This window comes from Ips typographus, linkage group LG1 (assembly GCF_016097725.1).
Source record: "Ips typographus isolate SLU linkage group LG1, UJ_Ityp_2.0, whole genome shotgun sequence".
Lineage (NCBI taxonomy): Eukaryota > Metazoa > Arthropoda > Insecta > Coleoptera > Curculionidae > Ips > Ips typographus.
In genome coordinates this window covers 13,577,531-13,602,763 of record NC_138422.1, presented here as the reverse complement: position 1 = coordinate 13,602,763, position 25,233 = coordinate 13,577,531, and the positions used below count along the sequence as shown (strand labels likewise).

Below are 25,233 nucleotides of genomic sequence, written 5' to 3'. Positions count from 1 at the left end.
ACAGTGTATACCTGAGCCTTGCTGCAGTTGTGGGGGGTTCAAACTGCACGACTAGTCCAAATCCTCAAACTATCTGTCTATGACCAGTTTAATGGGTTTGAGTTTAAGTGATCAATTCGCAGGTCTTTAGTAGAGAGTGATACATACTTTATCACTTTAACAGTTTAGTGATGATGGGGTTGCTCGTCTGTTTTGCTCCATGTAATTAGTACCAAACCGTTATCCTACTCTCTAATGGAATTGGCTGCTGATGCTGTTTGCCACTGTAATTTATGGATATTAATATTCGTGATATTCCAGATTAATTATCCAGACACCCGGTGGAGCGCGCTGTAATGTAATGGAAATTGGAATTGAGACTAAATAGCTTTTTCATTTGATTTTGTCCACTTTTTGAAACGCAGAGCGGTCGCTATAAAGCAACGCCATACTAATTTGTTCGTTTTGTTTTTGTAGTCGTGGCTCTATGTTTTAAAACACACAATTTTTTTCAATAGAGTACAAATTGTCTTCGACAAAATTAAAAAATAAAATACAGCTTTCAATCAACAATGTCAATGTTATTTTCTTTCGGATTTGGCCCGGTTAAGTCGTGCGGTAAAAAGAAATAACGTTTTGTCTATTAAGACCCCCCAAACAATAGTTCCGGTTGAACCCTATACACAAAAGGGGCGCCCGCCCCCTTGCTCGATTCTTGCCAATGGGGACTCTGCGTTCGGACGCATCGATAACCGTCGCGACGCCTTTTGCGACGACGTCCGTTTGTTTTCATAGTTGATTGTATTGTGTCCGTTTGAATAGGTTACGTATTCTGGCTGCATCTTTCATTTATCTACTAAATTTTTAACTTTAAAGGAAAGTATTTAAGTATTTCTCAATTAGAACTACTCGCATTTAATGTACAGAATTCTTATACAAAATTAGTTATAGACAGAGAAGAAAAAAACTTTAAAACTGTAAGGGTTACTTAGATATTCTAATTAGAAAAAAAAGTCAATACTCTGTAAACTTGTATTTAAAAAAGTAATCAAAACACTTGACAAATGGGAATAAGGAAATTCAAATAAAAATTTTATAGGGTATTGTTTAATCTTATTAAACTGCAAAGCTTATTCTTTCTTTCTTTCTAGCCTGTCTCTGTCCACTGCTGGATATAGGCCTCTTCCATCATTTTCCATCGGTTCCTGTCTTGGGCCGCCAGGATCCAGTTTCTTCCAGCAATCTTCTGGATGTCGTCACGCCACCTTGCTTGCGGTCTTCCGATGTTTCTCTTTGACTCTCGCGGCCTCCATTCCATGAGTATTTTGGTCCATTTATTGTTGTCTCTAGCCACATGACCTGCCCAGCGCCATTTTAACCTTGTCGCCCGTACTACAACATCATCGACTTTTGTTCTCTGCCGAATGTCTTTATTTCGCACCCGATCTCTGAGGCTAATACCAAGCATTGTTCTTTCCATGGCGCGTTGACAGACCCTTAACTTGTTAGCATTTGCGTGTGTCATAGTGACTGCCTCTAACCCGTAGGTCGCTACTGGCAGAATACATGTGTTGTAGATCTTACGTTTTAGACTAATCGGGACACCGTGATTTTTAAGAATATAGGCCATCCTAGAGAAAGCTGCCCAGGCAAGACCTGTTCGACGATTTATTTCAGCAGTTTGATTTTCCTTGCCGAGCTTAATGATATGGCCGAGATAGTTATATTCGTTCACCACTTCGATAGGCTGATTTTCAATAATTACGTCGATATTGTCTGTGCTCATTATTTTGGTCTTTCGGATATTCATTGTCAGTCCTACTGTTTTGGACGTTTGTTGTAGTTCTTTTATCATTGTGGATAATTCTTCAGAATCTTTACTGATGAGCACGATGTCGTCGGCAAATCTCAGATGGTGCAAGTGTTTTCCATCGATTGAGATGCCCCTATCCAGCCATGGTAGCCTTCTGAATAAGTTCTCTAGGGCCAATGTAAACAGCTTAGGAGAGATCGTGTCCCCCTGTCTGACTCCCCTATTTATTGGAATTTTATCAGTGGTCAATTCATCGTCAATCTTTACCCGCATTGCAGTTTTAAAAGTATTATTTCAGTGTATCTAGAGTCGATCCTCGCATCATGCATAGCGTCCAAAACAGCCCATGGGTCAATAGAGTCAAACGCCTTGTGGTAATCGACAAATGCCAGATGTAAAGGAATGTTGTATTCTGTGCACTTCTCGATCAATGTCCGTACACTCTGTATGTGGTCAATCGTGCTGAAGCCTTTTCGAAAACCTGCTTGCTCAACTGGTTGGTAAAAATCAAACTTGGCATTTAATCTGTTTGTAAGTACTTTCGTCAGCACTTTATATAAGACATACAGCAAGCTAATAGGGCGGTAATTCTCCAGGTTAGTGGCCTCTCCAGCTTATTGACAAGGCATATTTAAAATGTTTAATTGTTGATTCATATTGATCAATCGAACTTATTAACAAATCAGTTTTACAGCGACCATCCAACAATCATGTTTTTTATTATATTAAAAGTATATAGTTTTATAATTGTAGAACAGTTCCCTGACATATTTAGTTAGGTTACGGTGGTTGTCGAACATACTAAGAAAATAAAGTTAGTATTGATTAACGAACCGATTTATCAATACCCCAACATGGTCCTTCGAGCAAAAAAAGAATAGTCGTGGGAAACCGTGACGTGTGTCACCAACTGCGAAGTAAAGCAGGGTACCAATAAGTGAAACTAATAAGAAAACTACTAAAACCTGCTACAACATGAAGCAGTTAAACAAACTAGTAGAAAAACAAATTAGCAGAAAAACTTAACGAAAAGTACAGGGTGATTGATTGAATTTTGACCACCCCCTTAACTTTCTTAATTTTGATTTTAGCAAAAAACGTTAAATACAAAACCAGTAGATATTTAGGTCTACTTTATTTTTAGATAAACAGTTATTATACAGGGTGTCCCAAATTTGAGTAATAAACCAAACTTATGTTTTTTTAAATACGATGACCAACTTTTTATCCGATATTTGAATTCTACGTCAAATTCTAGGCCTAATTGATGTAAAATGTCTGTATCGATATTCAACTGTTTCCGGAGCAGCGTCGTTGATTGGTTTAATTTTGACCACCCCCTTAACTTCTTGAATTTTGATTTTAGCAAAAAACGTTAAATTCAAAACTAGTAGATATTTAGGTCTACTCTACTCTTAGATAAAGAGTTATTATACAGGGTGTCCCAAATTTAAGTAGCACACCAAACATGTTTTTTTTTTTAAATACAATGACCAACTTTTTAATCTATATTTGAATTCTACGTCAAATTCTAGGCCTAATTGATGTAAAATGTCTGTATCGATATTCAAATGTTTTCGCAGCAGAGTCCTTGATTGATTGAAATTTAACCACCCCCTTAACTTACGTATTTTTGATTTTAGTAAAAAAACTAGTTGTAGCAACAGTTATAGATATTTGGGTCTACTTTTACTCTTATATAAACAGTTATTATACAGGCTGCCCCAAATTTGAGTAACTAAATTAAACTTTAATCACATAGTCGAGGAAACATTGTTAAAGTAACAGATGCTGCGGAAACAGTTGAATATCGATACAGACATTTTACATCAATTCCTAAAATTTGACGTAGAATGCAAATATCGGATAAAAAGTTGGTCATTGTGTTTAAAGAAACATAAGTTTGGTTCGTTACTAAAATTTGGGACACCCTGTATAATAACTGTTTATCTAAGAATAAAGTAGACCTAAATATCTTCTAGTTTTGTATTTAACGTTTTTTGCTAAAATCAAAATTAAAGAAGTTAAGGGGGTGGTCAAAATTCAACCAATCAACGACGCTGCTGCGGAAACAGTTGAATATCGATACAGACATTTTACATCAATTAGGCCTAGAATTTGACGTAGAATTCAAATATCGGATAAAAAGTTGGTCATCGTATTTAAAAAAACATAAGTTTGGTTTATTACTCAAATTTGGAACACCCTGTATAATAACTGTTTATCTAAAAATAAAGTAGACCTAAATATCTACTGGTTTTGTATTTAACGTTTTTTGCTAAAATCAAAATTAAGAAAGTTAAGGGGGTGGTCAAAATTCAATCAATCACCCTGTACACAAATTTAAAAAAGAATCCAAAATCCAGGAAAACTGATACTTACCTGCTTGGAAAATTGTAGGATGTTTTCAACATCAGGAAATCGTAAAGTCTGGTAGGAGCAACGACCATCCGTATGTAAAAATAAATTACTACAACCAAGTTGAGGTAATATAAACCAGCACTTCAAAGAACACCAAAATATGCTAAGAAACAAAATTAAAGATACAGAAGTGGAGCAATTTCTTGATCTCCTAAGAGCAGACATCGAGAGCTCAAAAACCGCCACTGAAGAACATGAACAGAATCTGGAAGACATAAAAAGGCAATTTATGATATGATTGATACAATATCACAGAACTGTGTTATACCAGTGATTTGTCATGTAGACGTCACGAAATCTTTTCTTCATCCCAAATTTCTTGACAAACATGAAATAATGTATACCATTTCGGTTTTCACTACATTTCAAATTACACAATTATTTGAGTTACTTAATTAGGTTATTACACTGACAAGGACAATTTTCATGATTCAGCAGCATAAAACTTCACTTTCAAGTCAAAAAACTACTTTAACCAGTGACACAGAAGCTCCACTAATTTATTTTCATAATGTATAAAGCGTACCCAGAACAAAAACAAATCACATTCTACTTTTTTCGGTGTTAAAACATTTCAAGTTGTATAACACATTTCATTAAGGCAATCTCCATTAGTTGAAACGTGGAAAAGTTCCATTACAGATGGGACTGTCTTAAATCTTGCAGTTTTAAGCGGTGTCGTTCGTAGTTGTTTTACTTGGAGATTTACCATCCTCTATAACTTCACTAATTACTTTGAGTGTAATGTTAGGCTAAAAAGTAAGTTTAAAAATGAGTTTTTTAAATTATTATTTAAGTAACAACTTGAATAATATTAAATTAATTAATACAATGTTAGGTTAAATATACCAGGTTGAAACACAAAATATAAAACTTTTAAATCCCAATGTAGCGCAAAACACCTACTGGGTGTTTCATTTGAAATAAGTGGAAAAATCTATCCACAACTTAGCCCTACTGCAAATGTAACCAGACCAGAATCCTTTCTAAACACAGTAAAATTAATTTGAATTCTTCTTAAAAAAGGTCAAAAATTAAAAAAAAAACTACCCCTAGTGTAACGGATGTTATTAATACTTTAATAGTCAACCTAATGATCAACAAAACTAATATAAATTAAAAAAACTGTATAAACAGAATAACAACTCTCACTTAAAGTAATTCCTTGACTTTGATCTTTTTCTTTACAGCGTTGCTGTAACCTTCCTTGTACTGGAACCAAATGTCGTTTGTGAGTGAAACACTGGCAACCTTTTCTACAAATTAAAAAAAAGTTAAAGCTGTAAACAAATTGCAAAAATTAAGTATTTAAATTCTATGTAGTTTAACATTACACCACATTTTAAATAACGTTAATAATATAATATTTAATCAATAATATAAGCGTCAATTAAGATTGGAGTGACGTTAAAGTAGACAAAATAAGTTTAGAGTATTTGCATCCTTGTTCTTTCGTGTTGTTCTTGAAGGGTAAATAGTAAATAAAAACAACATTCTTCTACCAGCTTAATTATTGTTTTGACAGTGAAATATAAGTTTGTTCAGGGTTGCCAACTATTAAAATTATAAGAACTTAAAATATTTTTCAAATAGTCCGGTTCGAGTTGAACCTCAAGGAAACTAAAAAAACGAACGGTTTTGACATAAATGACACTCATAACGTTGGCAAAGGACAACTGCGCAAACGCATCCTGTAAATTTATTATTAATTTTTTCATGTTGTCATATCAAAATTTTCTTTACAAATTTATTATCGTGTCAGACGGTCTTAAAATATTGTCTCGCCAGATTGTGAGGTTGTAATTAGGTAAATAAATGGAAATATGAAATAATCTCCCAACTGCAATATAACGAATATCCACGTCAGGATTATTACTTATAGAATAAATACGTCGAGAAGAGTACCCCATCAGAACAATAGCTGATACCCAAAGGCAACCCGAACAAAGTAATAAGGCAAATTGTAATTTCAGTGGGCAAACAATGGAGCAGGATTCCATTTGGAGGCAATTACCGACATCTCGTTTCTGATGATATAAATTACCGCTCCAACAGACGCGTAATTACCCAACGTCGATCCGATCCCGAACTCAATCTAGTTGAATCCGTATTTCCAGTTATTCCACTTGATAATTTCTATTTTCGCGCGCTTTCGAGCCAAAATGCCATTATTGTAATAACGCAAATGACTTTTCGGTAGCAATTGAGCAAGTTTTAATTGCCATTTAGGACTTGCCGGCAGGAGAATTATTTTTCTACTTACCGCTCGATTCAGGTTTTTGTACGATGCGTCCGAAGAAATCCTTTCTCACCGGAGCCTGAAACAAACAGAAAAAAGTTACAAAAAGTTCTGTTTTGTGTCATGTATGAATTTCAATGCCTTAGCACAAAAATTGACTTTTAAAACTTAAAACGGTAACCACAATTAACGCCTTAAAAAGGCTAGACTTCATTAATGAAATAATTTAAAAGAAAACTAACTTACACAGCGTTGCCACTATAATAGTTGGAATACTTTCAATAGTTGGAAAACGAAAAACCTGTTCAAAACTATTCTAAACATGGATTAACACAAAAAAAATAAAAAAACATATTTTCTTCTAGGGAATTTGATACAATTCAAATGCCCGAACGTATCACAAATTGATTACAGCAAAATTGGACTTCGAAAAAAGGATTTTCCAGTTCCACAACTTTTATAAGAAATAATGATGTATCCGTGGAGAAAGTTGGTCCGGAAAAATTGGGGGATCAAACACTTATTTGCTGTCTGGACCGAGTATTCAAATTTATTATTTGAGCTTAGCAGCGTATTACTTTTATTGAATGTGAACTGTTTGTATTTTAATTATATTATTGCCATGCAATAAAACTTAATGCATAATCAGTTAGTAGTAGTACGGCCGTAAAGCATCTAATCCCCCTAAACAACCAATAATTATGGGAATTAACTAAATAATCGATGATAAGGTTTAAACGATAACTGTAGGAAATGTCAGAGTAGTGCAAAAAATGAAATACTATCAAGTTGTTGTGCTTTTTTTATTTTCCTCTGGTAAGTTTGTGTAATTTAACCTTGAACTTTGACCCTACATAACCAACACCGTTTCCAGCCTTCAATGGCAGCCAATCAGAAGAACAAAATGTCAGTCCGACTAGACGAGAAACTAGAGAGGAAATGAATGAGAGAATTAAAAGAATTGCCAGAGGAATTGTGGATAAGTGGAAAGCTGAAGGCTTAACAGTCACCAGAGACAAAGTTGAAGGTTGGCTGGGTACTTTGGAAAAATCCAGAAACTCAGCACAACAAGCAGCCAAACCTTCATCAGATAACACCGAAAAATTTGGAAGTCATTTTCCACAAGTCAGAGACCATTTAGTGGACACGTTCAGTAAAATAGGCAAAGTGAAATGTCCTAATTGCGACAAGTCAAAAACTTCCAACCAGCTGGAAAACCCCACCGTAAACGATGATAAAAAACTAGAACAACTCAGTCTGGAAGAACTGCTGGCCAAACAGAAAGCCATTCAACAATTTGCTCAAATGAGTAAAAACACTGAAATGGCCAAACCAAAAGAAAATAAAAAACTGGAAGAATTAAGTGTGGACGAACTGATCGAGAAGCAAAAAGTAATTCAACAGTTTGCTCAGATGAGTAAATCGGTTAAAGGAGAACAACCTAAAGAAAGTGAAGATGTTAAGCTGGAACAATTAAGTGTAGAGGAGTTGATCCAGAAACAGAAGGCAATCCAGCAATTTTCTCAGATGGGCAAAATGGCGAAACTAGTCAACAATCTCAATAAACTGACCAAACCAAGAGAGGAACTTTAAGAAGTTTGAATAATAGTGTAATATCAATAATTCTAATGTTGTTTACTAATTTTTGTTTGGAATTTTATTTAATAAACATTTAAGTTTATAAGTGGCAAGCTTTTTTAATGGCATGCAAAATTGTCTAGAAGTGATGGGGTGAAGTGTGTGAAAGGGGTTTGCAATAAAGTTTTTTTACTTTTTTTCTATTCATATATGAATATTTGTTGTTTTCTGAACAGTTTAATAATACACAATTTAATTATAAGCTAACAGTTTACTTTTTTCCTACGACTAATTGAAATTAGGTTTCTTATATATTTTTTTATGTTAATTGAACAGTAAAAAAACTTCTTTTGCCCCAAAATGCAATGTTCGGATGTTAATTATCAGTCATTTTTTAACGAGGGTAAGCTGTTATTGGTCCATTTTATATCTCATAGTTAAGATTAGACTGGGATTTCATATCCGTTCAGCCAGTGGTCAATTCCTGCCTATCCGTTATCTACACTGTTAAGGTAATTTCTTAAAATCTCTGTAAAAGTAGAATAGAAAAATAAATAATTGCTTTGATGAAGACGACACATCGAATGTAGTTTTGCCATTTTTAGATGAGAGTGATCAAAAATATTGGGAAAAACATTTTGGACCTAAATCTTGTGTTTTGAGCTATCAGAAAGAAAACGACAAAAAGTTAAATTTTCATAACTAATCTAAGCGAAGAACTAAAAAAATATTTTTGGAGGTCCAGAGAGCGAATCAATACAAAAGTTGTCATTCATATAAGCCAAGACTTTTTCCGTATCAACACATCAATTTAACTCAGAAAAACTCTAACTTTTTTTACTCAGAATATGAGATTTATGGGCAAAAAAAACCTACATAAAATGTGTGTAGCAGAATGCTATTGCTCAACAATGCTGATGGTCAGAAAACTATCACAATTTCGCCAAAAATTCATCATAAACACTGATGTTTTCTTATTTTAATTTTTACTTCTTAAGTGTTTTAGTTGGTTAGTTTTTTTAGCCCTAAATTTGACGTAATCACAGCATTTTAACGTATGACAGAATAAACCGAAAACGAATAATTTATTTTTATAAAACACCATAGACAAAAAAAAAACAATAGGTACTTATAAAGGTCTAAAAAAACACGCAAATCTAAAGACTGCTCAGTTTATTACATATTTTAAACGAAATTAAATTGAAAAATAACGTAACCATTATCAACTTATTCAACATCTCCAGGCAGAATACCAAAGTCAAAGTCACCTAAAAATAAAACATTTCTATAAAGTTACAGTTTTGCCAATCAGACATAAAACATACCAGTCCTTTTAACATCTCCAGGAAGAATACCGAAATCAAAGTCGCCTAAAAAAAATGTATATGTTACAATACAAAAGGAGAAGTGATTCATTATTGTCAAGAAAATGTTGTTTTTTTTCGAGACAATAATGAAAATTCCCATCCCATCCATATTATACCAGATTTTAGATAAAACAAAATCGACATTTTTAAAAAAGTTTTTAAAGTAAAAAAACAAAAGTATTAACTTTGTAAATTGTGATTGTGGTCATTCACACTCTAAATAACCCATACAACCTTCCTATATCCTAAAAACAAAAAAATTAAAAAATTTTATAATATAAAGGTTTCAAAAAACTTTCAATGCCGTATAGTCGAAAAACAACCTCTGGAAAGGTCCTATGGCCAAAAAGCACAGCAACATTTGTATTTTTTTAAATTATCAAAAAAAAATCTTTTTTAACTAAATGAGGGTCGCTCTACGACCCTACGGTGTCAAAAATGCAAAATTCTACTATTGAATAACTGGCATTAAAGGGGATGATATTCCAGTTTAATCAAATGACAGAAAACTTACTGGATTTCTCCACTTCTCCAGGCAAATTACCAATCTCAATGTCACCTACAAATTTCAATAATTAGTATTACAGTTTGGAGTTTGGTTTATTGAACAGAAAAACTTACTAGACTTCTCAACTTCTCCAGGCAAATTACCAATCTCAATGTCACCTACAAATGTCAATAATTAGTATTACAGTTTGGAGTTTCGTTTACTGAACAGAAAAACTTACTAGACTTCTCAACTTCTCCAGGCAAATTACCAATCTCAATGTCACCTACAAATTTCAATAATTAGTATTACAGTTTGGAGTTTGATTTACTGAACAGAAAAACTTACTAGACTTCTCAACTTCTCCAGGCAAATTACCAATCTCAATGTCACCTACAAATTTCAATAATTAGTATTACAGTTTGGAGTTTGGTTTACTGAACAGAAAAACTTACTAGACTTCTCAACTTCTCCAGGCAAAATACCAAAATCAAAGTCACCTAAAAAGTAAGGTTTGAACGTAATTTTCCATATTTTAATTGGTACTAACCTCTCAAGACGACGTCACTGGCAACTGGGCTAGCCAAGCCTAAATTTTCAATATGTAACTGGTCTTATTCAACCATAGTAGAAAATACTTACCCTGGACAAAGGCAAAAGCAACGAAGATAAAAACTTTCATGTTGGGATGGTTGGTGATGGCAAGTTCACTAAATGTGATGAAGTTTAATGAGCTGGCCATCCATTTATACCGATTTTACGATTGCGACGCACTTTTTACTAATCGCCATAGTAAATAAGGCAATAGAAGGTTTTTTTATTTACAACTAATCGCTGGACATAGTGCATTGAAAAGTCATAAAAAAAAACCTTGTAAAGCAATTATGTCTGGTCAAGATTAGCCGATGATTTCAAACAACATATTTTTAAGCCTTCTTTCAAGACCGGAGCAGAGAAAATGAGAAAGAAGAGCAGCGAAAAGGCAAGCAAACATATCCAGAGCCCGAATAAAAATAGTATAATATCGTTTTCTGGGTTAGAGCAATGAAATTGTTCAGTTTTAACGTAGACAAATGCACTGGGCTTAGGCCGCATTCGCTCGGGAATCGGATAATCTGACAAACAGCGAAATGCCGTTGAAAATGGACTTTTTCGAAGCCGCTTTTCCCTTTTCTCGCTAACGCTAAGCCCGCAATCTAACCGGGTCATTTTTCATTAGTTTTAACGTCTAATGGAAGGGCTTAGGTTGGATAATATTATGAGAACGATTACCCCAGTCTTAATGATGTTGTTCTGGAAACAGCGTATTAAAGTTTTTTCTATTGTATATTAGAATGATTTAGCTCAAATGAGGAGTCCATTATAAACAAAAAATTTAACTAAATTAGGGTCACAAATTTACAGTTTTTGTCAACATAACCGACAAACACAAATCTTTAATACTTCCATGTCACCAGACGTTTGTCTAGTCTTCTGTGAAATTAATCGTTTATTCCAACTAACTACTAATCCATTATACTTTATTTCACAATTTATAATAACAAATGTCTTATTCTTTTCTCTTTTAAAAATCATTATAAATCATTACTTTTTTAACACTTTGGCTAAGAAAAGTACCCAAAAATAGTAACATAGACTGCAATATACCCAAATTTAGGTCCCGTTAACTTTTTAGTTTCAGGTAAACTGAAAAATCGACTGGTTTTCATAAAAGTAGAAAAAAACTACTTAAACTTGCATAAAAGCTGTAAACTTGTCCAATGCATAATTTTATTAAACTTGTCTATGAAAATGGTGTAATAGATGAAAACATCGGAAATTTGATATAGTCCAAAGTGTCTCAGAACCAAATACCCGTAAATTCAAGGGTAAATAAACCTTGGATAAATATGAATCCATCTGACAGCATAGTTTAAATCAGCAAACTTGCAGGATTTTCCCTAAATTGCTAGAATCTGATGTCGCAATCACTTGTCAAAGTTTAAATGGAACACCCTGTATAATATATTTGCTAGATCCTCTTTTTCTGATTTCTAACATGTTTTGTGAATTCTTTTGTGTGTGTATCGTTTTGAAAAAAATGCATTTTGGCTGTTTCCGTCAACTTGACAACTTCTTTTCTCCTACTACTAGCGTTACATTTTCAATAAAATGTTAAAAATGCCAGTTTGACAGTTTTAACTTTCAAATTGCCAGCTTAGCTTTAAGTCAAAACGTCAATTTTTATACCTTTAAATTTGACATGTCGACTTTCTCAACCATTTTCATTTATTTTAATACTGAAACATTTTGACAGTGTTAAAATAAATGACACTGTAAACAACAAATAAGTTTTATGCGGTAAGTCAATTTTCATGAAAGTGAATGAGAAGAAATTTCCAAAACAAAAAAATTAAAAGTAGTGTAAGCTTTTAACTTAAGAAATGATGACAAATGTTTTCCACGAGTAATAACTTTATTGTTTATTCAGAACCATCATTCTTATTTTTACGATAAATAATATTGCTACTAATGTGACCTGGCTTCTTTTCACTGACCACAATCGCAAATGCATAAGGTGTATTTTACAAAAAATTTTCATGCTTAGATACTTAGACGTCTTCTAGTTCAATAAGAAGAAGCTGAATTGCTTCGCGGTACTTACATTTTTAAGCTAAATTCAGGGAATGTTTTAGTTTCCAAAAACTATAAAGCAGTGCTACATAATTGAAGTTTAAGGTTAAAAACTTACTTAAAAGTCAAGCAGCTATGGTTTAAGATAGAGATAATTAAGCTAAGCGAAGCTAGTAATTTTAACCCAACTTATAGTCGAAACTAAAGTTAGATAAACACAAAATAGTAATGATTTGTAAATATTCCACCATAAGACGCGTAATGGGAGTAAAATCATTATTTCCGTCATGGTAACGTAGACATAAACAAACATTACAGAGACATTTGTGAGTAAAGCATTTTTTTATAATTTTGGCATATAAAGTGACTCTTTTCAAAACTGATTAGAGTGACAAAACGTGATACTTTTCGTAACTAGTTACGAAAAGTATCACTTTATGTAACTAGTTATGAAAAGTTCATTTCATCACTCCCTGTTTTTATGCATTTCCGTAGAAACATATGGGCGACATCCATCATAACATGTCGTTGTCACTGTTTATACAACGTGCTATGAAAGTGAATATTTGTGTTAAATCACTTTAAAAGATGGTTTTCACAGCTTGTTGGTTAAAATTAGAAAAAATTATGTATCCAACACGTTTCGAAAATGTCTTATTGTGTAACTCATTCAAATTGTAGGACCTCGCTGCGCTCGCCCTACAAACATTCATTCGTTATACAAAATCGAACTTTTCGTAACTGGTTACATAAATAGCTATTACAGAATTAACGGGCGCTAAAGTAAAAATGAACCATACTAGTTAATCAAACTTTTCCATTCAAAGATCATTTGTACGTAAAATGTTTTATAACCCGGAAAAGGAATAACCCTTGGCATCTTCTAGTTTCAGCCCTTGATACGTAAACAACTACTTTCTAGCTGCTAATTTTCCAAATATTTCGTAGCCTTTAGAAAGACTATTTTACTATTAATTGTATGTTTTTGTTGATTGACAACAAACTTAATTGAACCCCACGTCACAATTTCTAGTATACTAATCTGCAATAAAATTCAATAATCCCCAATACCATATTAATTGCCAGTTCAAAAATTGAGATTGATCCATTAAGCTTTCAAATTACCACTAGCCGGACAATACCGTTAATAAAGGATTACTGCCCTTATCTTTGAATTGAAAACACAAAGACAGTCCAATTGCCCGTGATAAAGATAACTGAAACTGAATGAGTATAAAAAGATGACCGTCCCACCTGAAAAGTATCAGTTTATTTTTTGTTAACTGCTAAAACCAACCACCAAACAAACCAACGATGAAGTCCTTCGCAGTTTTGACTATTGCCTTCTTGGCTTGCGGTAAGACTTAAATTATACTTCTTTCAAGTGTGTAAATACAAAAGTAAATTTCAGCTTCCGCTGGAGTCATCGAGACTGGAGATGGTGGACTTGACCTGGTCAACCTCCCAAGTAGTGGTGGTATTGACGCTTCCAACCTCCCATCCCAAATCGGAGGTGGTGCTATCGAAATTTCCAACCTCCCAGCCCAAATTGAAATCTCCAACCTTCCCACTGAAATCGAAGGCGACCAAGTAGAAATCTCCAACCTTCCCACTGAAATCGAAGGCGACCAAATCGAAATTTCTCAATTGCCCTCTGAAATCGAAGGCGACCAAATCGAAATTTCTCAATTGCCCGCTGAAATCGAAGGCGACCAAATCGAAATTTCTCAATTGCCCGCTGAAATCGAAGGCGACCAAATCGAAATTTCTCAATTGCCCGCTGAAATCGAAGGTGGAAGCATCGACATCTCTCACTTGCCCGCTGAAATCACTCCTGATTTTGATGGAATCAGACCAGAAGTTGAGGTCGTCAACGCTTGCGATGTCTGCTTCGCTCAAATGAGTGAATTGGTCAGGGAACTTCAACGTGCTGTATAATTTTTTTACGACCATTGATATTTCAGTTAAATTGATAATAAATTCCTAACATACTGGTATTTTTGGGTATTTTTACAAATCCAACCATTTCCATCAACTATCATAACAGTTCTAACAAAGACAAAAGATAACAGGAAATCAGTATACAAAACCCTAAAATCAACTGATGAAACAATTTAGTCTGGAACCAATGCTGAAGAACAAATTGAAATATGCAAAAGAATCGAAATCAGAAAGAGGTTTTCACGACACTCCAAAAAAAATAGGTACTGTTAACAAAATGATAATAGATTACCCCAAGGATCACCCCTCTCACCTTTACTTTACAACCTATACTGCCATGACATATACAATCACAACAAGCAGGACAAAAACCAATTTGACAAAACCGCGTACATATTACAATACGCAGACGACACTGCACTTATAGTACACGACAAAACTACGTCAAAAGCAGCGTCAAAACTACAATCACTTACTGACGATACTATGACATGGTTCTACAGATGGAGACTGACCCCCAACGCAACTAAAAACCAACTTTTACTACCAAACCATAGGATCAAAGACGACTCCCCAAACATAACCGCGGACGGCCACATAACATGACATAAAATACTTAGGCGTAATACTGGACCAAAAACTAAAATTTACAAAACACTTAAAAAATGCAAGAACTGAAACTATTAAACGGACAAAACATTTTAGATCACTGACATACAAAAACAAAGGTATTAGCACGAAAACCGCCACACAAATATACAAATCCATCTGTAGACCAGTTCTAGACTACGGACACTTACTTAGAGCAAACGCTACTGACAAAACTAAAAGATATACTCAGACTACGGAACAGATTGCTCTAAGACTAATAACCAAAATAAGACACCCAGAAAACCCACTACACAACCCATCCAACCAACTTCTCTACGAACGTACAAACATGACCGAAATAACAGACAGACTTATACAACTACAAAACAAATGGAAAAATAATCCAAACAACTGGACAATAATAAACCCACTGTGCATAACAAGACAAACCAGACAATCCCGTTACCTCTTTCCCACTGCCACCCTACTAGAGCACTTTAACTAAGACTATTTTTGTTTTTTTTTGTAAATAAATTGTAAATAATTAGAATAAGTTAACATGTATGCTAAAGCTATAAAAAAAAAATCCCACTGTAAACATAGGCAGAAAGACCAAGTGGTCGATAGCCTTTTTTCTGTTGAAAATAAAGATTGTTTATACAGTGTGACCCATTTAGAATGGAAAATTTTAGGTTATTAACCGATTTCAATGATTTTTTTTTTGAAATAATTAGGAATGAAATGTCTATTACGGGAGAAAATTTTAAATATTTATTTCAGTTTTCAGGTCATATTACGATACTTTTTCTTGATAGAAAATGGAGAATTTTTATTAGCGATTTTTTTATTGAAAAAATTACTACGCCACTGGATCTATAGTGCTTTCAAATAGCTGTGACCAAAATTTCATGAAAATCCATTCATTAATAACAAAGTTATGACAAATTAAAATTCAAAAATCCTCTAAGCTAACGGTCACAAAAGAACACCCTGCATCAACTGTTGCCATAGAAATGGTGTTACTATTTACTTGTTTATTATTACTTATTAATTGATTAATTTCTAAAAAAAAAAAATCAAAAAAAAAAAAATCAAAAAAAAAAAATTAAAAAAAAATCAAAAAAAAAATCAAAAAAAAAATCAAAAAAAAAAATTTGGTCACAGCTATTTGAAAGCACTATAGATCCAGTGGCGTAGTAATTTTTTCAATAAAAAAATCGCTAATAAAAATTCTCCATTTTCTATCAAGAAAAAGTCTCGTAATATGACCTGAAAACTGAAATAAATATTTAAAATTTTCTCCCATAATAGACATTTCATTCCTAATTATTTCAAAAAAAAAATCATTGAAATCGGTTAATAACCTAAAATTTTATAGGGGTGTTTCCATTCTAAATGGGTCACACTGTATATATATATACAGTGTGGAACAGCCAAATGGAATAAATTCGATAACGAATAAATGAGAGCGTGTTGGGAAAAACGCTTGGACATGTCGATTTGTATTTTTAGATGCGCATTTATTAAAAAAAATAAAAATTATATAGGGTGTGTCATGTGACAGTGGCCGATACCAACTTTCTTATTTTAAATACAACCCCCTGTATATTATTAGTTTTTTGGATTCTTTAGAAAATTCTAGACATAATTCATGTACAATGTTCCATACCTATCTTCAACTGTTTCGGAAATATTAAGTGTTTTCAGATGTATTAACATTAAAAAAATAAAATTATTTTATTTCACAAATAATGTAAAAAAAAACAAAAAAACATTAATTTCAATGTAAGAGATGTTCAAAATGTTCGTGAAAATAAGTATTGAGTGTAATGTAGCGAATTTGTGAAATAAAATAATTTTCTTTTTTTAATGTTAATTGTTGTAATACATCTGAAAACACTTAATATTTCCGAAACAGTTGAAGATAGGTATGGGACATTGTACATGAATTATATTTAGAATTTTCTGAAGAATCCAAAAAACTAATAATATACAGGGGGTTGTATTTAAAATAAGAAAGTTGGTATCGGCCACTGTCACATGACACACCCTATATAGTTTTTATTTTTTTTAATAAATGCGCATCTAAAAATACAAATCGACGTGTCCAAGCGTTTTTCCCAACACGCTCTCATTTATTCGTTATCGAATTTATTCCATTTGGCTGTTCCACACTGTATATATATATGATAATAGATAAACACTATTTTGTTTTGCTCCTGATTCTGAAGTAATCCAGCAAATTTATCAAGCAAAGTAAATATTAAAAGTTCAAACTGGCTATAAAACAATTTACAGTAAACTAAAACAAAAATTAGACAAAAAATTTTCGACAAAAGACCGATAACTAAAAAGATATGGGTAAGATAGTGGATTCAAAGGAAAAAATGTATTAGATGCATTTCAAAGACTAATAAGCGAGCTTGTAGTAGAAAACCCATTTAAATTGTTACTTTTTACCTTATTTTTATATAAAGGTCGACAAAACAAGAAATCTTTCCTGGATATACGTTTTTTCTTGTGTTAAAATAAATTTCAAGACAGCAATACCTTTTTTTTTTTTTTTAGTGCGAAATTCCATTTTCCCAACAGACCTTTTTTGTGTGAGACAGAAGACCCAATAAACAAAGAAAAAAATGAGTAACTCGTCTCAACAAACATATAGAACATATCTCCAGCAATACCTCTTGACTTGAGGTAAATTAGGCCATTTTCTTTATCTTCAAAATTAAGAACAAACTTTGTTTTACGATTCTGTGTATTAACGTTACTTTGTTATTTGTGTGTGAACATTTGTGACAGTCAGTATCAATTGACAATGAACTGAGTTTTTCGAAATGAGTACAGAGAAGATAAGCAAAAACCCTCTGGTACTTTAGGATTTGTGATTCAGCAAATGTGAATAAACCTGGAAAATTCTCGTTTTACAATCAGGACAAAATTCTTGATTATAAAAAATTTCGCACAGTCAATTGGCAAAACATCGTTTTCTGTCGTTTTTCACTGTTTTGGTGGTTTCAAGCAGCACAATGTAAAATTATTGTAAAATCTGAAAATAGTTAAAATTATTGTAAAATAAGAAAATAGAAGAACATATTACTTAAATTTAAACAAACAAATCTAACAATGTTGTATGGAACAAGAACAAATAAAAATTCAGATGACGTCTGTTGTCTAGTATAAAAAATGCAGCTGTTTAAAAATGTGTCTTAATTGTTTTATAGAAAAAATTAATCCAAGTTATACTATAAATCATATAAAATTAGGATGTCATCAAAGCCAAAAAAAATCAATATTAGCCAAGAATCTTCCAAAACTACGTAAACGAATTAGAGTGCTGATGATGGGCTAAAAGGTCGAAATCGGTCCACTAAGGATTTAATAAACTACTTGCACGAAGTATACCTACGTTTTTCTGAGACACCATGTGAATCACAATTTTGTTTAATATTCAATATACCTACAAGCATCAGTCCAGCTTCCTATTGGTTTTTTTTTGTTAGGAGAGGGACAATTCTTATGAATTCTTAATAAAAAGTTAGAAACGTTGCAAAATAGTACTCTTAATAAAAAAATCCAAAAAACTTCATTTGTGATATGTATCAGTCCGTCGAAGCAAAAATAACGTCATTGGTCACATGACCACTTTATAAGAAAGTTTAAATGGGTTTTTTGTCACATCGACTTCGTCAAATTGACACCTACTTGACTAATTTGAAATGGTTGAATTTTCCATACCTGTATAAATCTGTCAATTTATTGCAACGTACAACAACTGTCAAATATTCTGGTATTGATGAAAGTAATGTTTGTTTTTCTGATGTCATTTTTGTCGAGAGTAGAAATTTGTGACGTCATCCTAATTTACTTTGATTCTCATTATAGTTGAATATACCGATGGTGCAAGAGCTCTTATTTCAGAAATCGTGGCAGATAATAAAATAAAACTTGCTCAAGTTGTTGAAAGATACAGAAATATTCAATGTTACTTTATACACAAGTGTATCAAGAAAAGTTAAGAGTATTCAAAAATTTTTCCCTATGTCTTTCGTAAGTTTTGTGTAAAAATTCTATTCATCTCAGTTTAATGTAGAAGATCAATTAGATTTTGTCAGAAAATCAGAAAAATACTTTAAAGATGACTGTTACACAGGAGATCTACTAACTAGAATTAACGAGTTAAAACTGCAAAATATGCGTGATAACTTGACTATTTCAGTTTTTGAAACTTAACCTCAACATCTTGGATTGTCTCTAGTAACCTAATTGTGACATCAGCAATGTTATCAAGGTAAAAAAATGCATTTTAGGGATGAATTTAATAAGCAATTCGATGATTGTTAATCGATTCCATTCGAAAATTCAAATTTTATATCATATTATTTAGTTTCGCAGCCAAGATATGCTATAAAAACAATAATTATAAAGTCCAGTAATACCCTAATAAAGTACCATAAAGATATCGAAAAGACCGATCAAAGGACAATTAATTTTTATCAAAACGGGTATAAAAAGCAATGTAGCAACAGTAAGAATCAAGTTATTAAACCTTAGTGACTACAAGAACCACCAAGATGAAATCCTTTATTGTTGCCTTCGCCCTTGTGGCCATTGGTAAGATATTTAACTTTGATATTGTATTATTTGATTATGATAATGATAAATACCTATATTGTTTTTAATTGTTTCAAAAGTGAAAGTAACTAATGTGTAATAGCCACATTTGGTTTAACAAAAAAAAATGTAATCCCTTAAAATGAAAAAAAAATCAGTAAAGCTTGTCATTATTGATTGCTTTCTTTCTACCACTATAGTCTGAATGATATAATGTTAAAAAAAAATTTATAATTAATTTGAAAATTAGTAAATTCAACATAAAAAAGATTAATTTGAGTTAAAACTCTTTTAGCCTCCGCTTCCGTTGTGCAAATCTCCAACCTTCCCAGTCTCATCGAGGAAGGCAACGTGGAGATCTCCAACCTCCCAAGTGACATTGAAGGTGGTGCTATCGAAATTTCCAACCTCCCAGCCCAAATTGAAATCTCCAACCTTCCCAGTGAAATCGAAGGCGACCAAGTAGAAATCTCCAACCTTCCCACTGAAATCGAAGGCGACCAAATCGAAATTTCTCAATTGCCCGCTGAAATCGAAGGCGACCAAATCGAAATTTCCCAATTGCCCGCTGAAATCGAAGGCGACCAAATCGAAATTTCCCAATTGCCCGCTGAAATCGAAGGTGAAAGCATCGAAATCTCTCACTTGCCTGCTGAACTCACTCCTGAAGTTGATGGAATCAGGCCAGAAGTTGAGGTCATCAACGCTTGCGACGTCTGCTTCGCTCAAATGAGCGAATTGGTCAGGGAACTCCAACGTGCTGTCTAATTCTTATACAGTTACTAACAGTTTGATTGATAATAAATGCCTAAAATATGAATATTTTCCTGTGTTTTTGCAAAACCCCAGATTTTAAAACCTCTTAAGAATATATGCAACTTAATAGTTAGTAAAGTATGACTTTTATGCTCTGAGAATGACTGCTGCGTGACACAAAGTGGAACGCAGCAATCATTCGAGACTACCACTGGCAACGCGCGATAAAGTAAGCTCCTCAGTAAAGGGTAACTTTTCGTTGGGATTTGGAAGCGAAAAATGCATCATTATTGAATGTTTGTAAAAAAACTAAATTTACTCCCACGTTGATGTTGGAAGGAGGACACTAAAATCTTTAAGAAAGTTCTTCAAACATCCAGTGAACTGTAGACTGTGAGTAATAAGAAAAAGTCCTAAATCCTCATTTAATGCTTCTAGTCTAGCTTATATCATTTACAGCCAAATATTGCTATTACAATAATCAAAATCAACTCATCCATAGAGACATTAAACATTATCTTTGAGCACCTGGTGCACTAAAAACATTTGTGATTTTTAAAGAATAGACTCGTTTATTCGAACGAAAACAAAAATTGCTTTAACGACTTATTGCTGATGTGGCAACCTTTAACTTCGAGGCAATAAAAGACCCTATAATATGCAAGGGGCAAAATATAAAATTTTTGTGTAGGTCCAAATAGATCGTTAACAAACTTTATCTATTGACCAAAAATAAACTGTTACTCCATCAATGCAAATAAAAATCAAATAACCAACCCCCTAACTGCCAGGTTATTAAAACGGTTACAAGTAGAACAAATATTAAAAAAAGTTTCGATATCGAATCATAATAAACAAACAAGACGAGGCCGTGTTAAAGCAACAAAGCGGGGCCGATTAAACATATTTTATTGTCTGAAGGGCCACTCCACCCAACAGAAGGGCCTTATGTCGAGCCCTGACAAGCTATTAATGCCATTGTGTGGAAAAAGCGGCGGCAGAAGCCACAAATCGCCGAAGGGTGGCTTAAGAGATATAGTTTTGCTACTGCTAATACTGAAGGGATGATGGTATAAAGAGACAATGTGATTTTTTAAGGATCGCTTGAATTTTTAATCCGAAAAAAAAGTTTGTTGGGTTTGTTTTATGTATTTTAAACTTTTACAATCATATTTTGCATGCGGAATATTAAAGTAAATTAGAATGACGTCACAAATTTCAAAAAGTGGGGCAAACATAAAATTACAAGCAATGAAAATAGATCAGTAGAAACACAACGGAAAAATGGTAAAAAGTAAGACAGAAAAATACATACAGTGTGGAACAGCCAAATGGAATAAATTCGATAATGAATAAATGAGAGCGTGTTGGGAAAAACGCTTGGACACGTCGATTTGTATTTTTAGATGCGCATTTATTAAAAAAAATAAAAATTATATAGGGTGTGTCATGTGACAGTGGCCGATACCAACTTTCTTATTTTAAATACAACCCCCTGTATATTATTAGTTTTTTGGATTCTTCAGAAAATTCTAGACATAATTCATGTACAATGTTCCATACCTATCTTCAACTGTTTCGGAAATATTAAGTGTTTTCAGATGTATTACAACAATTAACATTAAAAAAAGAAAATTATTTTATTTCACAAATTCGCTACATTACACTCAATACTTATTTTCACGAACATTTTGAACATCTCTTACATTGAAATTAATGTTTTTTTGTTTTTTTTACATTATTTGTGAAATAAAATAATTTTCTTTTTTTAATGTTAATTGTTGTAATACATCTGAAAACACTTAATATTTCCGAAACAGTTGAAGATAGGTATGGGACATTGTACATGAATTATGTCTAGAATTTTCTGAAGAATCCAAAAAACTAATAATATACAGGGGGTTGTATTTAAAATAAGAAAGTTGGTATCGGCCACTGTCACATGACACACCCTATATAATTTTTATTTTTTTTGATAAATGCGCATCTAAAAATACAAATCGACGTGTCCAAGCGTTTTTCCCAACACGCTCTCATTTATTCGTTATCGAATTTATTCCATTTGGCTGTTCCACACTGTATAAGCGAAATACATAGTTCTGAGTTTTGGTACCATTTTTTTCAATAATTGGAGTGTTTTGGCTCATTGATTTACTATATTATATTAAAATATTGTATTTTGTTTTATTATTATTGTTTTAAAACTTCATATTATCTCTCCCCATCAATCGAAATTGGAATACAGAGGACCAGAAAATCCTTCCGGTTTTTCCATAATGGATGGACGGGTGGATACGACTTTTTTTTAAAATTGCATCAAAATTTTAAAAGTTCCGTTTCTCAGACATTTTTGGGGTTTTAACGACTGTAAAAAGTCCAACATGTTTGTCCTGAACTGCTTTTTCACCTCGTACTAACCGCAACACGGTTGAACAAAATATACAAGGTATCCAAAAAACAAAAAAAAAACGTCAAATTTGAAACTAACGCTCTGTCATTTGTGACCGCGTTTATCCGGTTCTAAGTGGGTGTAAACCTGGCTCATTTGGTGCAGAAAGTAATTCTGAACATTTTTCGTATCTCGCAAAATTATCCTAACTCTAACCGTTTCCGAGATTGAAAATTGTATCCTAAATTTTAAAAATTCTGTATTAAAGTTATATTTTGGGTTTTAAGGGGCCGTAAAAAATTCAAAATATTTGTCTTGAACTGTCAAACTAACAATAGCTGGTAGTAGGTATGTATCATAAATATTACAAAACACACATTTTTATTCGATTTTTGTCTTCTTCTCTTCTCTCATTGCCTTATCCTTCTCTCATTGCGGACGTTGGCTATTAACATGGCTATTCTTATCTTGTTTACTGCGCTTCTAAACAGGTCAACAGATGACCATCCAAACCACTGGCGTAGGTTGTGTAACCAAGAATGTCGTCTCCTCCCTGGTGCTCTCTTGCTATCCACCTTACTCTGGACAACCAACTGAAGGCGGTATTTTTCATGTCTTAGTATGTGGCCAATATACTCCAGCTTCCGCTTTTATACTGTAAAGACGACTTCCTTCTCTTTCCCTAATTTTTGTCTAATCAAGAGAAATGACGAATGTCACGTAACAGACAGAAAACTCACTGAACAAACTGAGCACGTAATAGAAATAAGCACCAACCAATAAATCTGTAAGAAATGCTAACAACAATAAAACCAGTTTTACGTCAAATGAGTCAAACACAAGTAGCAATTAGCTTTTAAAGGCAAACATTCCACTTAAGAGTTTCGGAACTGGAAGTACGAATGGAATCTTGGTAATGATCGTTTTCCAGGGCGTGTTGATGTGTTAACTCCTACGAAATTGCTTCCTTACTTAATGGATCATTCGGGAACGAGCCAAATGTATAGGAGAGAATGCCCGAACCGGAAATCCTTGCTAAAGCAGTTTGCTCTTTCAATTAATTTCATCTAATGGCAAGGGCCTGGCAGTTTATTCGGTTCATTCTCAAACCTTAACGTTTAACACGTATTCTTTGGTTCCGGAGTGAAAGTTCGGATCGGTGATGGGATCTGACCTAAATAGTCTTTTACGAAAAAATCAAACTAAACTAGAATGATGACGTTACAATCGGAAAAATTGTACGATTGAAATAGTGTGGAAAAATGTGTGTCACTTATTTTAATTATTTTTTAAACACGAAACATTTTACTGCCAGAAAAACGTGGGTGAAAACCATACTTATTTGGTACACCATATATCTATGACGTAAAAAGGGACATGTGCCCTATCTCTCTTCTGTTTATACTGAGTTGAGTGAGACGGAATCCATGGACGTAATTTTAACCAAAAGTCAACCGTCGAGGAAGACGGAATTAAAATTGTAGGTTATATTTTATGTTTATTTTGTAGTGATTCGAGTTTAGAAAGGTAACTTCTGCCGGAAAAATGCCGTTTAAGCGTCATGTTGTTCGATCGTATTCAAACAATATTAAGAGCTGTCCCAATAAGTTATTTACACGAAAAAGACCTAAGGAATGAGTAATTCGCGTCCTGACTTTAAACTTCCACGTTATAAAAATGAAATGTCTCTTACTACGTCACAGGAGATCTGCAAGACGTATTGAAAACAGTACGATTTGACAAGGTTTATGTTTGGAGCCTTAAAATCCACTACGGTTGACGACCCTAAGCCTATACAAACCTATAAGAAAGTCTAATCAATCTAAGTTTGAATTAAATTTCAATAATTTACTTTATTTTATAATTGGCAAAATATCCAGTATTTTGTCTCGATTACTGGTTGAACAAAACAGGAACAAAATCCATCGAAATTCCCACCCTTTAGAAAATACAGACGAGTATTATTTACAATCTAGTGCCTTTGATTACCCCCTTATGCATATAATATTCCACCCCATATGGTTCGGAAAATCGTGGGGGACGGAATGCACACACTTGCCAGCACTCGTGTTTAATGAGCTAACCATTTTCAAACAGTTTGTCATTGTGCGAATATAATTGCGTTGTTATATCATCATTAAACGATGACAGGCGGTCGCTTCCTGTAAAATATCGCTCTTTCCACTTTAAATTGCCCGAATTAATATTTCACGTTAGGTGGAAGGATTGCTTTTAGGGCTTGTCTAAGTGAAATTATACGTCGGGACTTTGTAATTTGCAAAAGTACCTGTTTAGTAGTTTTTTTCATCGCTAATTTTGACAAAAAAAGTGATTTTGTAATCGCAACAAGTGACAAAGAGTTAGGAAAAGACACATTTTTCGTAACTAGGTTGTATCTGTGTGACCATGAAAATACTGTAACAAATTGAATGTTCTAATCACAAA

The 25,233-nt window shown here is 33.2% G+C and overlaps 5 protein-coding genes across 9 annotated transcripts in view; 3 read left to right on the top strand and 2 right to left on the bottom strand.

Annotated features, from left to right (window-relative positions):
* Positions 1-5,271: 5,271 nt before the first annotated feature.
* cutlet (chromosome transmission fidelity protein 18 homolog) overlaps positions 5,272-25,233 on the bottom strand; it is a 31,946-nt gene continuing 11,984 nt past the window's right edge. Inside the window, exons 7-8 of one of the 2 annotated variants that reach the window (XM_081995812.1) lie at positions 6,477-6,531; positions 5,272-5,469 (exon numbers count right to left, since the gene is read on the bottom strand). In XM_081995812.1, coding sequence (XP_081851938.1) covers positions 5,366-5,469; positions 6,477-6,531 — 159 coding nt within the window. In that variant the 3' untranslated portion in view covers positions 5,272-5,365. Of the gene's footprint in view, positions 5,470-6,476; positions 6,532-17,927; positions 18,079-25,233 lie in introns of those variants that run through there. The other variant, XM_081995815.1, reaches the window with a different exon arrangement.
* LOC145740349 (uncharacterized) lies at positions 7,124-8,143 on the top strand. The gene is made up of 2 exons (XM_081995888.1): positions 7,124-7,268; positions 7,327-8,143. Exons 1-2 carry the CDS (start codon positions 7,226-7,228, stop codon positions 8,043-8,045), a joined length of 762 nt encoding a protein of 253 aa, XP_081852014.1. The 5' UTR covers positions 7,124-7,225; the 3' UTR covers positions 8,046-8,143.
* LOC145740357 (uncharacterized) lies at positions 9,187-10,644 on the bottom strand. 4 transcript variants are annotated; one of them, XM_081995897.1, is made up of 9 exons: positions 10,527-10,641; positions 10,435-10,473; positions 10,340-10,384; positions 10,233-10,277; positions 10,126-10,170; positions 10,019-10,063; positions 9,912-9,956; positions 9,356-9,400; positions 9,187-9,298 (listed from the first exon to the last, which is right to left on the bottom strand). In XM_081995897.1, the coding sequence occupies exons 1-9, from the start codon at positions 10,624-10,626 to the stop codon at positions 9,258-9,260; spliced, it is 450 nt and encodes a 149-aa protein (XP_081852023.1). In that variant the 5' UTR covers positions 10,627-10,641; the 3' UTR covers positions 9,187-9,257. The 4 variants fall into 4 exon arrangements, with proteins under 4 accessions (XP_081852023.1, XP_081852024.1, XP_081852026.1 ...); XM_081995898.1 differs by lacking the exon at positions 9,912-9,956 and having other exon boundaries at positions 10,527-10,644; XM_081995900.1 differs by lacking the exon at positions 10,233-10,277 and having other exon boundaries at positions 10,527-10,644.
* On the top strand, positions 13,694-14,494 carry LOC145740354 (uncharacterized). Its single transcript, XM_081995892.1, has 2 exons — positions 13,694-13,854; positions 13,909-14,494. Exons 1-2 carry the CDS (start codon positions 13,812-13,814, stop codon positions 14,433-14,435), a joined length of 570 nt encoding a protein of 189 aa, XP_081852018.1. The 5' UTR covers positions 13,694-13,811; the 3' UTR covers positions 14,436-14,494.
* Positions 19,484-20,463, top strand: LOC145740355 (uncharacterized). The gene is made up of 2 exons (XM_081995893.1): positions 19,484-19,643; positions 19,939-20,463. Exons 1-2 carry the CDS (start codon positions 19,604-19,606, stop codon positions 20,409-20,411), a joined length of 513 nt encoding a protein of 170 aa, XP_081852019.1. The 5' UTR covers positions 19,484-19,603; the 3' UTR covers positions 20,412-20,463.

Coding starts and splice junctions, on each gene's coding strand:
- LOC145740355 (XM_081995893.1), top strand. CDS start 19,604: ATGAAATCCTTTATTGTTGCCTTCGCCCTTGTGGCCATTG. Junction 19,644..19,938: donor CTTCGCCCTTGTGGCCATTG/GTAAGATATTTA, acceptor AAACTCTTTTAG/CCTCCGCTTCCGTTGTGCAA.
- LOC145740357 (XM_081995897.1), bottom strand. CDS start 10,626: ATGGCCAGCTCATTAAACTTCATCACATTTAGTGAACTTGCCATCACC. Junction 10,385..10,434: donor CAGTGACGTCGTCTTGAGAG/GTTAGTACCAAT, acceptor CTTACTTTTTAG/GTGACTTTGATTTTGGTATT. Junction 9,401..9,911: donor TGGAGAAGTGGAGAAATCCA/GTAAGTTTTCTG, acceptor CATTTTTTTTAG/GCGACTTTGATTTCGGTATT.
- LOC145740349 (XM_081995888.1), top strand. CDS start 7,226: ATGAAATACTATCAAGTTGTTGTGCTTTTTTTATTTTCCTCTG. Junction 7,269..7,326: donor GCTTTTTTTATTTTCCTCTG/GTAAGTTTGTGT, acceptor CACCGTTTCCAG/CCTTCAATGGCAGCCAATCA.
- LOC145740354 (XM_081995892.1), top strand. CDS start 13,812: ATGAAGTCCTTCGCAGTTTTGACTATTGCCTTCTTGGCTTGCG. Junction 13,855..13,908: donor TATTGCCTTCTTGGCTTGCG/GTAAGACTTAAA, acceptor AGTAAATTTCAG/CTTCCGCTGGAGTCATCGAG.